The sequence below is a fragment of the Hippocampus zosterae genome, chromosome 2, assembly GCF_025434085.1.
Source record: "Hippocampus zosterae strain Florida chromosome 2, ASM2543408v3, whole genome shotgun sequence".
Classification (NCBI taxonomy): Eukaryota; Metazoa; Chordata; class Actinopteri; order Syngnathiformes; family Syngnathidae; genus Hippocampus; species Hippocampus zosterae.
The window spans coordinates 20681683-20699785 of record NC_067452.1 but is presented as its reverse complement, the minus strand read 5'-3'; the positions used below and the strand labels follow the sequence as shown (position 1 = coordinate 20699785).

Sequence of the window (18103 nt, the reverse complement as noted above, 5' to 3'; positions counted from 1 at the left end):
CAGCCCGGTCCAAAGTGGACCGCGGCTCAGTGGTTGGGGTCCACTGGACTGGAGCAGGCTAACTATCTGCCAGTGTAGTAGCCATTTTGCCAAGAGCGATAATCCCATCAAAGGTATTGGAGCAAGTTCTCGTAAAGTCATAGAGTATGCGTCCCTTGAAAACTGTATTTTTGTATGCAGTTGTTGTTGTTTTTATTTTTTTTAATTAGGCCCCTATTTATGGTATCATTGTCACAGCAGTAAAAACGAAAACTAACTTTGCGGTTCAAGCGACGAGCTGCACAACATTAAGCCCCCAATCCCCAGTGAGGTAAGTTTGGACACATTTTCCACATACACTGAAAAAAGTTTCTGTTGAATTAACTCAATTTTATCTTGTCAAGTTTCTGCACAAAATAAAATCATCTGGATTTAGATGACACATCATTTTTTTTCAGTGCAATTTCAAGCTTAATGTATTATATTCATAATAATTTTGCACTGCACTTTCCACGAAAAGAGTACAAACAACAATTTTGTACTGTATTGTGTGTTTTTTTACACCAGGCCTCCAATTTAAGGGATAGTCGGCGCTCAGCCCAATTAGTCTGTGAACTCGAGGTTCCACTGTAATAACATTTCCTCTCCATATAACAAATCAAACACAGAAATGTGAGCACAAAACTTGTTCTTCTTCTGCAGACTCAGTTGGCAGTTGGTAAACTAGATTTCTGGCGCATTATTGCGCTAAACAGATGTTGTGCTTCCACTGTCAGGAAACCAATAGAAATTGATGGTTGCTATATGTCGAGCTCATATATGGTCAGCTCAACGCACAGGGATTGGACGCCCCAACACTGTCTAGCTAGCTCATGATATCACATGCTACCATGTGTGTGTGTGTGTGTGTGGGTGTGTGTGTGTGTGTGTGTGTGTGTGTGTGTGTGTGTGTGTGCGTGTGTGTGTGTGCGCGCGTTTTCTTCTCTTTCATGTTTGTATGGCCCCATTCTTGAGATTCCATGCGTTTTAAGTTGACATTTAAACAAAATTTGACCGTTCTCCACCAGAAAGACGCCATAACTAGATCCTAGCATTTGACTCTATGTACATGTGTGTGTGTGTGTGTGTGTGTGTGTGTGTGTGTGTGTGTGTGTGTGTGTGCGCAGCGAGTGAAAAATTGAAAAGCAGACACGTGGATGGATGGCTGGGGGGGGGTCTCCTAGGGGGTTGAGGGGTGTCTAGAAGGGAGGCATGGAGGAGCCGGGGGGAACCCAGAAGGAGGGAGTGTCGGAGGAGATGATGGGAGCAAGGAAGCACAGTAGGATGAGGATGCATCAAACTGGAACGAAGAGGAATAGAGTGAGGAAGGAGAGCATACGAGTCAGGGGTGTGGTCCAAGCGAGAGACAACGCGAGGGAGGAGAGAGAGAAGGGCAAAGAGAGAAAGGGAGAGGAAGAGGAGGAGACACAAATACAGGTGTGTGCGTGTGTGTGTGTGTAAGAGAGAGAGAGAGCAAGAGAGAGAGAGAAAGTGAGAGCGAAAGAGAGATTGGAAGGTGTCTTCATTGTCGACATTGAGGTAAGACACTGCTCTCCATATGTATGTGTGTGCGTGTGTGTGTGTGTGTGGGTGTGGGTGTGGGTGTGGGTGTGTGTGCACATGTGTGTGCGCGCACGTGTGTGTGTGTGTGTGTGAATACAGGTCAGGTCAAAGTGTGTATGCATGCTTGAGTGTGTACTTATGAATATGTGTGTGTGAGCATGTATATCAGCGTGTAGTTATGCATGTATACGTGGGTGTGTATAGGTCACCCTGGATTCATACGTGTGTAGGTTGAGTGTGTATGTAAATGTGTTTGTGGGCGTGAATGTCGGTGTAAATCTGCAAACTTGCCTGACACCGTTGCAGTTCCTACTAATCATTTTTTTTATTTTTTACAAAACGGGAGTACTCAAATGTGCTGTATAAGCAGGCAAAAGGGTTACAATATTTCCGACTGTATTTTCAGTCTGCAGCAGAGACATAGTGGCCACCTTAGTTTGGGTCTCCTGTAGTTTCCCTTTAATAGTCAACTAGTAACTTTTCGACTGTTGATAACAGATGTCAAATGGTAGCATTGCTGTAGCTGCTGCAAACATATGTTGATACATTTATGGTGTATAGCGTTAGCATTATTTGGGTTCTATTACTTTGTTTGTAATTGTTGCTTCTGCTGAATGCTAACATTTTTGCTAATGCTAACAGCTTTGAAATGCTAACTTTGCTGCTGCTGATGATGGACATTTAGCTTTGCTGCTCCTACTCACAAATGCTTTTTGTTAACTTTATTACTATTGCTAACAGATGCCAAATGCTATCTTTGCTGCTGTTGACACTATCATGAGATTTAATGTTAGCGGGGTTCACTTTTTATTAGCATTATACGTTTTTGTTTGCTATTTTTGCTGAAGAATAATCTCCTTTTCTTCCACTGCTAGCAGATCTCAATTCCTAACTTTCCGCGAAACAATATTTAGTTGGGCTACAGCTGCATTTAGCTTTGTGTCACTGTGTGGAAGAATAAAATAAGGCTGCCGATGTGAAGTGACGCGTAAAGACACTCAAGTGCACTGCACTCAATAATTCATGGAGCACGTGGCAGAGATGTATTTTCTATTTTTAACATGTTAGCATGAACATCAATAGTATTATCACAGATTTGTTTCTTATTGCTTAACAACAGCTTCTTGTGACTAACTTCCACTTCCAAGCTCTACACACAGTATCAGTAATACAGCGAATACTATTCACTTTTGCTCATAGGCTACTGCTGCTTTACTAGCTAACTACTGTATGTCAGTGATATGAAATTGGAGATGTATTTTGGTGGTCATGACCCATAGGAAGTTGAACATAAAATTTGCACTCGACACCAGTTTTACCGATCAAGAAAAAAATGGCCGAACACATTATCATGACAGGACGAGTGAAAAAGTTTCAAAGCCCCGTCACCGAAATGGAACACAATGTTGGCCATTTTTGTTTAAAGCAGCCATTTTGGATGAATTCCAGTGCTTGTACTTTTGTCAAACTCCTTATGGGAAATTTGCCCAATTGATGATTCGACAAAGACAGACCCTTTTTTGCTTAGGCCGTCTCATGTGGGATGCATGAAATTAAAACCCCATCTTTATAAATACTTTATGATAAGATAAGATAAGAGTATATCCAATAATAATTCATGTGCGCAGAGTAAGTAGTTTGTTTGTATAAAGAAAAGGATACGGTGTGTGTACAAACACAAAATGCATAGAATTGATTGATCTGTGGTCTAAAATGCTGACTGTGCACATCTTAGCTGAGCTAGCCTCTGCTTCGCTGGCTCGCTGTTCAGCACTTTGTATTTTTACTTTGATTTATAGATATTCAAGATAGATGTCTACATCATATTCTGTTCATTAACATCCTGAGTCAGTGAAAACTACAAAGACACGTGGATTTATTTTTTTTTATTTGTAAGGCACTGATTGTAAAGAAGCGTCAATATATGGAAAAATCCAATCAGTAATTAATTAATTTTAAAATAATAATAATTACTAAACAGCTGCTCAAAAAAAGACAGGTTTCAAGTTTCACGTCAATCCAAACATAAGACAAAGAGAAATACTTGTTTTGCATTTAAAACAATCACATAGTTTCTCCGTAGGAAACTCCACTGAACTTAATACTGAGAAACGCCATAGAAGGTGCTAAGTAATAGCAATGATGCAGCATTATAACTCTTCAGCAAGGGATATTTGAACACAAACAGCGGAGCAACACATGCAGACAGATAATCACAATAATCATGGGAATATATCTTTAAATTCTAAAACTTGTTTGTGGCACGGCGTCATAATTGACTGCCACTTCAGACCAGTGTCCTTTGTGTTGCGCTCAGGGAGCACAGGTACCTAGAATGCTTGGATTCAACTTTTGTTCAGATCACTCTGTAATGATTTGTGGTGTAAAACACAAAATTAACAAATTTAGCATGCAGTCAGTAGATATGTCCGTGAGGGACGATGACATCAAATCAGAGTTCTATAAATGAAGGAGGCAGATCAGAAATGTCTGTCAATCAAAGATCAGACTCCACACAACTTATGAAGGTTAAACCTATGATGAACTGATAGCCCAAGTTTTAAGAGGCATCCCTGGCTAACTCTCACACACAGATGACACCTGCACAAAGATATACACACATGCACTGGCACAAACATACGTACAGCCATACAAAAACACAAGCACACACATTATACACTTCATTATTATTACCATATATGATCTACTGTGTGGAAATACGGGGAAATGCCTGCAAAACAAACACACTCCCTATTCTCAAACTACAAAAAAAAGCACACAATAACCCGCTCTGCCAAAACATTCAGAACTTTTTCGAAATTCGAGAAAGCAACTATGAATTAAGAGGTACCAACCTATTCAAAAAACTCAAAACAAGAACAAACTACAAGCAAAGAAGTGTATCTAGCAAAGGTGTTAATCTGTGGAATAATCTCGAAACGGACCTGAAAATGAGTAAATCGCTTGCTGAGTTCAAAATCAAATTCAAAAAAATAGTCCAAACAACCTACATCAATCAGAGTTAAAATGATAAATTCTAAACATTAAATATAATGATAAATCAGAACTAAGTTGATAAATAGAGAAAGGTATTGAAATATCCATTATGAATACAAGAGAAAATTGACACAACAGTGCCAGGGTGTGGATGTATATAATCCCGATACAAACCAAAAGTTGTAAAAATATCACGGTTAAGGGTATGAGCCTTAATGGAGACTTCTTCTTACTTTTTTCTTTTCTGATTGATATCAAAATGATTTAGTATATATAAACACATAACGGGGTAGGACTAGATCAGTTTTTTACTTCTTCCTACTCCCTTGAACATAATAACTGTGTTGAATGAAGACTGATTTCTTTCAAACAATGACACACGCATTGACACATGCACAAAAACACACACACACAATCATCTCGATACACCGCCACAAACACTCATGAACACAGATGCACAGACCTACAAACACACAAAAATCAAACCCACCTGAACGCACACTCATACAGAGATACACAAACTCGAACACACACAGAACCACACACCCATTCATTCAAACACACACAACCAAGACACAGAAACCCACCCATCATTCCCCCCTCATGCTGTCACTCTCGTTCAGGGTCACTTGAGTGCCTCAAGATGCTGACTCCAGTTGCGTTCAAGAGCTTTGGGGTTTTTTCCGCTCTCTCTCTTTGCCTTCCTTTCCTCCCTAATCATTTACTTTCCTTTTCACTTCCTCCATCCCTCCTCTCTACCCTCCTCCACCATGTGATATTTCTTTTTTGTCACATGTCTCTCTCCCACTTTCCCCACTTTACTGTCAACCTCCCTCTCTCCTCTCCTCTGCTCTCCTCTCTCTTCTCTTCTCTCCACCTATCACTCACAATCCCAAAAATCCACTTGAACTATTCAATGGAAAGACAGTGACAGAGAGAGAGAGAGAGAGAGAGAGAGAGAGGCACAGACGGAGAGAGAGAGACGAGGTTACAGAGAAGGAGAGAGGCAGAGAGGGCGGGATAGATGTTGCTTGGCGACAGTTGCCATGCAATGTGCTGGGGAGGGACAGAAGGGAGACTTGGTTGCAGGAGTCAAATGGAGGGTTGTCATGGCAATACAGGGATTCCTGCTGTCAAGTTGTGTGTGTGTGTGTGTGTGTGTGTGTGTGTGTGTGTGTGTGTGTGTGTGTGTGTGTTTTCCTCTTGTTGAGGGGGTGTGACAATTCTTCAGGCAGGTGACAAAATCGAAGGTCATATTTGGGATTTAAAAAAATTCTGATCTGATTTTCAAAGGAAGGCAAGGTTGTGGGAAGAAAAAAATGATATATCCATCCACTATCTTGTCCTCACGAGGCTCATGGGCATGAGGTATAGCCTTTCCCAGCAATCAGGTAGTGTGCTGGGGACAGTAGGTGAGGTGTTTATGTTGGCCACCGCGGGTCAGTATAATACTGTTGTGCAGACACAAGCAGAGTCGATTTTTATAAAGACTGAGACTCAGTAACTACAGTATTATTTATATTCATTCATTCATCTTCCGAACCGCTTGATCCTCACTTGGGTCGCTGGGGGTGCTGGAGCCTATCCCAGCTGTCTCCGGGCAGTAGGCAGGGGACACCCTGAATCGGTTGCCAGCACACAGAGACGAACAACCATCCACGCTCACACTCACACCTAGGGACAATTTAGAGTGTTCAATCAGACTGCCGCGCATGTTTTTGGAATGTGGGAGGAAAACGGAGCACCCGGAGAAAACCCACGCAGGCCCGGGGAGAACATGCAAACTCCACACAGGGAGGCCGGAGCTGGAATCGAACCCGGTACCTCTGCACTGTGAAGCCGACGTGCTAACCACTGGACTACCGGGCCGCCCCGCGCAACACAGAGACGAACAACCATGCACACCCTCACTCACACCTAGGGACATTTTAGAGTCATCAATCAGCCTGCTATTATTTATATATCTAGTCTATATATATATATATTATGCTGCGGATAAAGAACATTGCTGCTCGGTTTAGCTTCATCTATTGGGCAGATTTCTTTGCTATTTTTCTTCCTTCTGAGTCAAAATGGTCAACAAATTTTATGTTTGTTTTGTTTATTTGGGGGGGCGTTGTTTATGTTTGATAATTCTCACTACTCCCAACACATTTGATTCAATTCATCATGATCATTTCAGGCTTCAACAGAGCTTGCTAATGACTTCATTGTTTGAATCAGGGGCACTGGAGTAAGGAGGGAGCTAAAACAGGCAGGATATGGCTCTTGAGGAAACAGAAGGGGTGCCAACTTTTTGCATTGGTGCGGCACCGACGAATATTGTTGTTGTTGTTTAAGCGTGTTTACCCCGGTGTAGCCCCACTTGCGTTCACAGTTTTTTGCGGCCATGCAATACGCTCGTATTAATACTGAAATAAAACAAAGAGCTGTCATGGTGGTTCTTTTGAAAACATACACTTTATTAATTTGTTTAACTCAAGCAACTACAGGCACGTCCTTCTCCTTCTTGGTCTCTGTGCCTTCTGCTCGAGAGGCGTTCAATGACCGCCCCCGAAAACGTAACTCAACGATGACTTTAATGATACTCAGAAAAGCAAAATTATGCGCCAAACAGAAAATCAAGAGAGGAAATCACAAAATAAATTCTACAGGGGGGGGGTCAACACACAACAGAGGAAAAAACTACACAAACAACTCAGAGGCAGTCCAGTCTCCTACAAAAGGAAAGATGACGGAAGCACGAAAGCAATGCATTCTACTAGTCTGTAATCAACTCTTCTCATGCGTAGCGAGGCTACCGCTGTAGCGTTCACGCGTACCATTTTACATCGGTGCTGCCCCGCAAATGAGCATTTACTCCGGAGCAAATTTTTAATCCACCTCCTTGAGCAAGGTTAAAATTGCTCCGGTTTAAGCTGTTCTCATGGGCTACACCGGTGTAACTTTGTACGTGTGAACGCTCTACGGGGACAGCCCCGGCGCAGCAAATGCTTGTGAAGAGTACGCATGGCGAGAATGCGTTGCTTTCGTGCTCTGTCGGACTTCCGTCATGTGTTTGTTTAATAACGACACAAGACTTGGCTGGTAACATCTTTCCTTTTGTAGGAGACTGGACTGTCTCGGAGTTGTTTGTTTAGTTTGTTCCTTTGTTGTGTGTTCACAACCCCCTGCCCCCCAATATAATTTATTTTGTGATTTCCTCTCTTGATTTTCTGTTTGGCGCATTACATGTTTGCTTTTCTGAGTGTCATTGAAGTCATCGTTGATTTACGTTTTCGGGGGCGGTCACTCTCGAGCAGAAGGCATGGAGATCGAGAAGGAGAAGGACGTGCCTGTCCAGTAGTTGCATGAGTTGTGTATACATTTTAAAAAGAACCAACACGACAGGTCATTTGTTTTCTGTCGTTTTGCTGCGCTGCAGAAACTGCCCTGTGAACGCAAGTGGGGCTGCACCGACGCTGTGCCGGTGCTGACACGTTCGGCGGCTTTGTACATGTAAACGCTCCACACAATTTGCTGTGGTGCAAAATATATCACAACAAACTACATCGGTGCAGCGCCGGAGCAAATGTGTGCCGTGTGAACACCCCTATAGATAGAGTGATAAATTGATAGATAGATGTAGGCGGCATAGGGTCGACTGGACTCACGGTGCAGAGGTTATAGGTTTGATTCCAGGCTCCGACCTTTCTGTGTGGAGTTTGCATGTCTTCCCTGTGCCTGCGTGGGTTTTCGCCGGGTACTCCAGTTTCCTCCCACATTCCCAAAACATGCATGTCAGGTGAATTGAACACTCTAAGTTGCAGAATGGGCATTCTGTCCTTGGGATGGACATCCATTTTTAGGATGCAGTTTTTTAAAAAGGATGGACAAACCAAGGATGGAAGTGGGTTTTCATCCATCCTTTTAATCTTCCCTAACCGGTTGAAGTATGTGGCATTGGGAGGCAAAATATCAAGGCAAGAGTTGTTGTCAAACACTGTTTTTTCTTAACAGGCCTTAATGGCCCAATGTTGATAGCAACACTGCCACCTAGTGTACTGTCAGAAAACATAACAAAGTACCTACGGACACCCATTTCACAAACATTCAATGCAGCCAGTTAAGAAAGTTGGCTGTGTTATACGTCTCTCGGTGCACACCCACCAAGATTATGTTCCCCATTTGAGGCAAGGATTGCTAAAAGTAAAGTTTTTATACCTCAAGGAACCCAATGTAGGCAAATTCGTGAATCGAACCAAACCAAGAATAGATGGGGGATCACTACATACAGAAGAGAAAAAAACCCGTCTTTCATGAAGAAAAATAAGATGATGATGAGGAGGAGAATGTCGAGGAGAGAAATGCGCGCATCACCGCCCTCTCTGCCTCCTTCCGCCCCTCCCTCCTCTCGTGGTTTGGCGCGCTCCCGCTCGGCGTTGCATTGGCGTGGATGAGACACGCACATGCACACAACAATGTGGTGCATCAACTGCGCGTCCGACAAAACGGCCGCCATTCCGCACAACAAGCTCCTATACTGGTAAGACATTCACTAACACCGCCGTAATCGCGCATTAGGTGGGGAAGGGGTCGGGGGGGGGGGGGGGGGTTCATGCTGTCACGACAATCATCGCGTGCGTGCGTGAAGCGCGCGCGACCGAGGGCTGACTGCATGTTTTCGGCTCCGCGATGACGCACTGTTATGCGCGGGCGTGCGTGCGTGTCTCTTGACCGCTTATGGACCTGACGTTTAACGCGCGCGCACAGGGCATGTTGAGTGTGTGCGAGTTACCTCTCTCTCTCTCTCTCTCTCTCTCTCTCTGTCTCTCTCTCTCTCTCTCTCTCTCTCTCTCTCTCTCTCTCTCTCTCTCTCTCTCTCTCTCTCTCTCTCTCTCTCTTTCTCTCGCCATCCATCTTTGAATGTCTCGCTGCCTTCTCGCTAGCCTGTGAACTCATAGGTCAGACTTCTCTTGGAGTTTCAACATGCAATAGAACTATTATGCATACATGTTACGCATATTAAATGTTTACTAAAACACATACATTGGACGAAAATTGCCTACAGTGTTAATTAAAAAAAATATGTGATCTTGGTTTTTATGCGTTTACTAAAACGGATACGGTACAAGACCTAGAATATACTAATTTTAATTCAAGCACAAAAGTCGATTTCCTTGGAAAACTAGACGAAGCTTATTTTTCATGTTTACAAAAATATGAACATTTGGTTCATAACAGACTAAAATGTTCAATATAAAACCATATGTATGTTGAAGTTTTTAAATTGTCTTTAATATTTTTGAAAACATGTACAGGATGATCACCAAAAATTAATAATGAAATTCATGAAAACACCTCGGTCAGGTTTGTTGAAGTTCCCTGAAAATATACTGTACATTCAGACAAAGATGTGTTGATGTTTATGAAAAAGCATTTAGGTTGGTAAATCAGAGAGTTTGGACTCACATCCAAAATCTGCATTCGCTGTTTGTGTTAAAATGTTGAAAGTGAATACAGAATGAACTTGAATCGGTGATTTATTGTCCAATGAAAAATCCAAATTAATTTGATCAAAATGGTCAATGGAGTGCACTTATGTCATGGTTCATCTACACCAGGGGTGACCAAGTCTGGTCTTCAAGAGCCCCTATCCAGCCAGTTTTATATGTCCTCCAACACTTCTGATTCATAATTCCCCAAAGACACCTACAGTTTTTAAAAGTGCTGGGGGAAAAAAATCAACAAGAAATCTGACTGTAAATGTTTAGAAACCTTGGATTATTCACAATGGCAGCACAGAATGTACCAGGAATGAACAAGATTGTGTTTGCGATAATGTCTCATTTGGCTGATTCGTTCAATTACGTCATTGCTCGATTGGCAAATTATTACAAGAGATCTGCTAATCCGATCAGTGTTTGAATAAAATGAGGGCAAATTCGTAATCACCGCAAAAATAAAAAAGAGAAGTTAAAAGTTGTTAACCGGTGTTACTTGTAGATGCATCTATGCACACCGGTGCATTGATGCAGCCGCATTAACCTTTTTTGTTTCAAATAACTTACTTCAATTACTTCCTGGATTCTACCGATCTCTCATCAGTAGAATCCAGGATTATGCTCTTACTTTGATCCAGTAAATTCATCTGTATTTTCATACCAGCCAGCTAGCCTAAGCTAACCTGTCGTCTCCAATCCAGCCGGCATGCAAGTGACCAAATGTCCTTCGTATGCTGCTGTGACCCCGTGAGAGGCAGGCAGTAAAGTGACCAAGGCAAATCATTGATACATTGTTTAGCTGGGCTTTTTCTTTTTTTCTTTTTTCTTTTTACTGGCTGCCTAACAGTTGAATACATTTAAAGCCGGCTAAATCTTCCAATACATGCACACAGAATTCCATGTCTGGAATATGCCACTCATACATGTCACACATATTGAGGCATGAGTATGGCTACTCAACATTACTCTGTGATAATAGATGCACCTGTTTTATGCGTTTTATGAAAACACACCTTAGGTTTGTCTAAGATGAAAAAATTATCAAAGACGTCTATAAGAACACAAACATTAGGTTAGTTTATTTTGTTGGTATTGTATTTGAGTTTAGAAAATGACCATTAGGTTCATGAAAGACAAACGTTTTTGTGGATTTTAAAACACAGTAGGTTCATCAAAGGCTGAGGGTGAAACGTTTGTCTCATTGAATTGTTTTTAAAAATCGCCTTTGATGTTTGTGTATGACGTTGGAAGCAAGTGTTCGATGCATGGTTGCTGTTAAGGACAGCGTTTAAACACTCTAGAGAACCAGTTACAGCTCTGAGCTGGAGCGCCAGTTAGCTTAATGCCTAGCATTTACACAGTAGTTTTAGAGCAGTGGGGGTGGTTGACTGTTCATGTTTGTCGAGCCAGATGGGAGTTTCTTAGAATAAACCCATGAAGAATGCTGTGATGAAAGCCACTGTCTCACCGAGGCAGATATTGTCATCAATAAGCATTATTGAGATTGATTGGTACAGGCCAAATTTCTATCATCGACTGTAGATACAACATACACAATTAGTTCGGATTACAATATGCAATTTAAAGCCGGCATCTGAGATACAGTATTTTGGGCAGATTGCTATTGCTGTTACTTCCGTGTCTTTAAATTAGCCCTCTGTACAAATGACCATTACCAGTCAAAGGTTGACACAATTAAAAGAGTTACTTTTATAACATGTGACCAGGACGCACATGGTGACACCGGAATATTACTGCCGAGCAAAACAGTCAAAGAAAAACAAGCAAGAGTTCATTAAATGATGCTTGCTGAATGAAAGTTTGAAGTTCTACATGACTGGAGATGTACTTCCTTATCATTTTTGGTAGCGTTCCGGAAGCAGCCTTAGCTTTGAGGTGGTTTGGGTTTTGATTTTTGGATTTGCGGTTGTTTAGGTTAGGAGCAGGTAACGTTGGCTAACATTAGCTAGCTGTGAACCGTGTTGAGCCCAGTGAGTTGATGGAATGAGGCTTGTGCGTCATAGATACAAGCAGCGTTTAGAGCTGGTCCAAGAGTACTATCACATCAGTGAGAAGAGTTAACATGCGACCCTCTCCCTGTGGATCTGTTTTGATAAAGTGCATGGGGGAGGAAATTAGAGAAAGGTGGAGGACGGCGATGGTGGGCGTTCATGAAGACGCGCTGAGTCACACTGCCTGTTTGGGAAGCGATTGAGTCAGCAATGAGCCTGTTGCTCGGCAACCACCATGTGGAGCACCAACCCTGGGCCCAGCTGGCACTTTCAGGGGATGGACTTGAGTCAGGGTGGATACTACAAACAGCCATGATTAGTCGATTGGAAATACAGATGACATTTCACATCAACGGTGCTCAATTGTTTTTGATGTGTTTAAAAACGAAGTCAACTTGGATTTTCAAAATACGTTTTCAAGGTTGAACCATCAAACCATCGATGCCACTTTCTGGGACACACTCACACCACTAGAGTGACATTGATAAAATAAAAAGGCATGATTAATCAATCTGCAATATATGAATGATAAGTACCTTAGTATGCTGTTATAGACTCCAAACTGTCTTTGATACTTAAAATGGAAGCCATTTTTTAAAGACACTTAAAATGTGTGTTAGATTTCTTGAAAATGTTTAATTTAATTTTTGGAGAAAAATCAAGATCACACTCAAGGCCCGAAGGCCAGATCTGGCCTGCCATCTTTTTTATGTGGATAAAAGGAAAATCATGTGCCTCGATTTTATTTTTCTTACTAAAATACCAACAGCCATCTCGTAACCTCTGCGTCCCACGTCCTAGACGCATAATTTTCCCGCCAGACGCACAGTTCCAAATAATATGTATTTTTGGGACGTTAGGAAATGTCTCAGTCAAAAAAACCAACGCAGCAACAATCGCAGTTTGACAATCGCCGCCATTGTTGTTTTGATCTTGCGTTAAGTAATCTCACGTGACGAGTTTTCCGTTGTCGCGAGACAAGATTGGCGAGATCGACCTTCACCTCGTGGAAAGCAGACGATTGCCAAGCTGTGTAATGTTAAAACAAGTGTTGCGAGCAAGCATTGTGAAAGTTTATTGCAAAGATATCAGAGAGGAAGCAGCTAACGTTGGATAGTTTTTTGCGATAATAATCTTGTATGCCTGAATTATTGAAATTTATTGCAGCATTTGTTTATGGGAAATAAACCTATTATCAATGTATATTGTTGTTGTTTGTGTTATTATCATATGCAATTGAATAAGTAGACCATTTGAGAATTCGAAATTTGGGACTCTCTAAATCAGGGGTCCCCAACCTTTTTTGCCCCACGGACCGGTTTATGTCAGACAATATTTTCACGGACCGGCATCTAAGGTGGGATGGATAAATACTACAAAATAATATGCTAAGAGCTGCATGAACACTGGGGGGTTTTCGAGATAAACACCCGGAGCGTCCAATTTGGCCGCAACACTCTGATCGCTACGTTAATGCCTTAAAAATACGAGACAACACAAATTCAAAGTGCATAAAAATCTCAACTCACCACAATTCTGAATCAGTGCGAGCGCCGAGCTTGATTTTCTGCAAGCGGGCGGTCCCATCTCGGGGTAATAGGAGACAATGACACCTGAAGTGTGTGCTTCATGTCGAGTCTACTTTGTCATTTTGTTTTAGTCGCCGTTGCTACATAAAACCCTCGCCTCACACAGGTAGCATGTCAGAAATGGCAACAGTGCTATTGTGGCGATCTCAAAGTGTTCAGCCATAACTTGAATCCAGAACACCGGCAGAGTTATTGTCTCGAACGTACTTATGAGGCCGCCGTCATTTACGATCTCCAGCAGTTTATTTTACTCATTTAGCAAGCTCTGGTGTTTTGTTTTTAGCGTAATCAGTCACGTGACGGAGAAGCGTTGTTTGACATGTGTCAAGTGACATAGCCGGATGTAACGGAGAATCCGGTAATTTTTCAAAATAAAATATTTTCCGTATTCCAAAATAAATACGACGGAATTAATGTAAGTTCTTATTGTGCGGCCCGGTACCAAATGCCCCGAGGACCGGTACCGGTCCGCGGCCCGGCGGTTGGGGACCACTGATCTAAATGCATAATGAGACTCATACTTTTCTGATCAGCGAGTCCCTGGGACTCGCAGCGCTCAAACTGTAAAATTATCACTGTACCAACATCGCAAATTGCCTTCAATTTAAAAATAAAGTGAATAGTAGTTGAACAGATGTACTTTTGTTCTGGATTCTGAAACTTGGTGACCATTTCTTGTGTGCATGTTATAATATAAGATTATCATACATTTGTATGGTTTCACAGTGATAACGGCCCTCTGTGAGATATCAAAACTATGATATGGCCTGCTATAATGATCACTCATGTTTGCAAAGTGCCTCTAGAATTGTTTTGGATAATCACAAAAAAAATGGATGTTACATTTTTTGAATTGAAAGCATACATTGGATCAGTCAAGTTCATCAAATATGCCTTTTTAGACAGGCACAAACTTCCAGGGATACTACGAACAGGCCAGTACTTTGACAAAGCAATTCTCCCATCTTATAAAAAAGTTTTTAAAAAAAACATAGATGGCCAGTAAATATGCCTGACATGTCCTTCATGATGACTGATTAGCTTTAGCTCGGTTTGACTGACAGCTATACTTGAATATTTAGCTGATGTGCGTCGACGTGACACTTAAATCCTCCGCCGCAACGTCTCAACCGAGCACGAGACCTTGAGGAGTCGCTCAGCATCCCCACTTAGCACTGCTTTCAATCATGTCCTCATTTCTGCGCCTTATTTTGTCACCTTTTATTTCACCTTGTAATTGTTTTAACATTTCAGCTTCACTGCACCTGCTGACAGAACATCCATCATGCCCATTAAGGCACATTAGCAACATCGTATCTCTTTCGTTAAATTGGTATTACTGAATACCTATTTAGTCTCCCTAGGCAAGGCAAGGTAAGTTTATTTGTATAACATATTTCATGTACTGTACAAGACACTTCAAAGTGCTTTCCTTGAAACGTTAAAAAGTATTACAAAAACAGAAACAGTCTTGCTCAAATATATTGTGCCAATGGGGATTAAAACAAGCAAAGTGTGATTATGCCCTTTTAGTCAGGTACATCATACAGGGACCATCATACAGTATTTGGTCACATTGCCACAATAGATGCTTTTCTTTTAATCATGTTGGTACTATTTGTCATTGTCCGTTCAGTTAACTTTCTGTCCATGATGCCTGGAATGATGCGGCAAAATGCTAATGATGCTTCGCTATACACGATCTGAGAATGCACACGTACAGATTTCTGGGTGCATGTGTGTGTGTGTGTGTGTCCGTGTGTGTGTGTCCGTGTGCGTGTGTGTGTGTGTGTGTGTGCGTGTGTGTGTGTGTGTGTGTGTGTGTGTGTGTGTGTGAGTGCGCGCGTGTGCACAGAGGATTGTGGGTGGATGATGGAGGATTGTTACGTCAGAGCAGTTTTACTGTAGCGTGGGGAGAACCGTGTGTGTGCGTGTGCATGTGCGTGCGTGTGTGTGTGTGTGTGTGTGCGTGTGCATGTGTGTGTGCGCGCAAGCATGTTTTGCGTTCTGTAGTGTTTTGTGGGCTTTAAAACACCCCCACAAAGGACAAGTTGCTCTGAAGTTGTGTTTGTGTGAGAGTGAGTATGAGTGTGTTGGCTGAGCATGATGGCAGCAAAGCATAAAGTACATTCAAAGTACAGTACTGTCGTTCATCATTACAGACAGCAGTATTGTGTTGTCTTGTGTCATTGCATTATGTGCAGACCTACTGTATGTAAGATATATTCTGAAGCTGTTCAGAATATATTTTCTATGGACATCTGGATTGATGGAGTATGATTTAAGATTTGGAATGTGTTGGGCAGTACCAATACCATGCCTATATAATTATTGTGGTACTATTGTGCCAATTTTGTCAAGTTGGTATTGCAATGACCATTTCGTAACATTGATCCACTCATGTCTATTCAAGGCCTTGTCAAACTACACAATCTGTTGTCGTTCACAACGGTCACACTGTCCATATAGTTACGTTCGTACCATCATGCTTATTTAGTCATGTTGATATTGCTGGTATTGTCATATCAATTTAGTAATGTTGGTACAATAATGGACTTTGAATCACATTGTTACAGACATGCCTCTTTCGTCACATTGGTATCACCTTGTCTTCTATTGTGTTATGTTGTATTATTTTGTCATTTTATGTTAACTGTTCTCTTGATGGTGGTGCGGACACCCGCAGCGGCTCCTCTTGTTGTCTGGTTGAGAGGGAAGAAATTACATTTGGCAATAAACTTGCACTTGTACTTGACTTCACTTGACCATGCCCATTTAGTCAAGTTCAAACCAGCATGTCTATTTATCCAAGTTAGTGCCATGTCAATTTGGTCCCATTAGCACCATCATGCCTATTTAGTCAGGGTGGTACCATTGCGTCAATTTAGTCAACTTGATATCACAATGTCCATTTCGTCTCATTGGCACCATCACGTCTATTACATAAACCATGCTGGTACAATCATGCCCATTATGGCGCTATGGTATACCAACACATCCATTTATTCAAGCTCGAGCCAACATGTCCACTTAGTCACGTTCATATCATATCGTGCTTATTCCGTCATGTTGGTATCATCATACCTCTTAAACATTGGTATTATCATTGCCATTCAGTGATGTTTGTACAATCATGGACGTTGAATCACATTATGGCGGTCATACCTTTTTTTGTCACATTGGTACCATCTTGCCCGTTTTGTCAAGTTCAAACCAGAATGTCTATTTACTGAAGGTGGTGCCGACATGTCCATTTAGCCATGTTATTACAGTCATGCCTCGTTTGTCAGGTTGGCACAGCCATGCTCTTTGTTGACCTAACATGCCTATTTAGTCATGTTGGTATCATCCGGATTGTTAAGCAATGTTGGTGTATGATCTATTTAGTCATGTTTGTAATGAGATAAGGTATCCTTTATTTGTCCCACACTGGGAAAATTTACAGTCCACAGCATACCATGTTCGTTTAGTCATGTTGTTATCATCATGCCTCGTTTGTCTTGTTGATATCATCATGCCTATTTACACACATTCGTATCATTCATCCATCCATCCATCCATCATCCATCCAAGACCCCCCACAACCCCTGTGAGGACAGGGGACGTGGGGGGTGCTGGAGCCTATCCCAGCTGTCTTCGGGGAGTAGGTGGGGGACACCCTGAACCGGTTGCCACCCAATTGCACGGCACACAGAGACGAACAACCATCCATGCTCACACTCACACCTAGGGACAATTTAGAGTGTTAAACAGCCTGCCATGCATGTTTTTGGAATATGGGAGGAAACCGGAGTTCTCGGAGAGAAATCAGGCAGGCCCGGGGATAACATGCAAACTGGGGAGGGAGGCCGGAGCCGGGATCGAACCCACAACCTCCGTTTTGTCACTTCTGTATCATCATGTAGTCATGTTAGTACAATCATTGCGGTGTCAGACTACTCTCTGTTTGATGGAAGACAATCCAGTATGTTGCATCATGCTCTCAATGTTGTGTCAGGTGTTGCTTCATGTATTGTATGTCTCCACATGTCGGTGGATTTTCTGATTGGTGAAGGATGAGATTTTTTGTTGAATCATATTTGGACATCTTGCGTCCTGAATATTCTGTTTAGCGTAGGATGGCCTTCTTTTTTGTATCATATGTCGACATGTCATCTATTATATCACATGTTGGTGGAGGATGACTGAAGGTGTCCAATGTGCTGAGCCGTACTTGTCAACCTAGCAGTTGAAACAGGTGATATGTCATCACTTTGTCTCAACACACTCTCACCTCCAAAATATATGAGATTCACACATCCGTTTTTTCATTATGTTTCAAAAAGAAGGCTTACATTCGGTTCACTGTATCCTCGCCTGCATCCATATCTTTTCCTCCGCATCCTGACTCCTGCTGTTTGTCCTCCGCACGGCTAATTCCACACCTCCTTCTTTGGCTCCA

The 18103-nt window shown here is 42.0% G+C and overlaps 1 protein-coding gene across 7 annotated transcripts in view; it reads left to right on the top strand.

Annotated features, from left to right (window-relative positions):
- LOC127595415 (IQ motif and SEC7 domain-containing protein 1-like) overlaps positions 1–18103 on the top strand; it is an 83969-nt gene that overhangs the window by 36446 nt on the left and 29420 nt on the right. The window contains exon 1 of one of the 7 annotated variants that reach the window (XM_052056880.1): positions 8197–9103. The exons of the other annotated variants lie outside the window; for them this stretch is intronic. Within the exon in view, the coding sequence (XP_051912840.1) occupies positions 9027–9103 (77 nt within the window). The 5' untranslated portion in view covers positions 8197–9026. Of the gene's footprint in view, positions 1–8196; positions 9104–18103 lie in introns of those variants that run through there. 7 annotated transcript variants of the gene reach the window in all.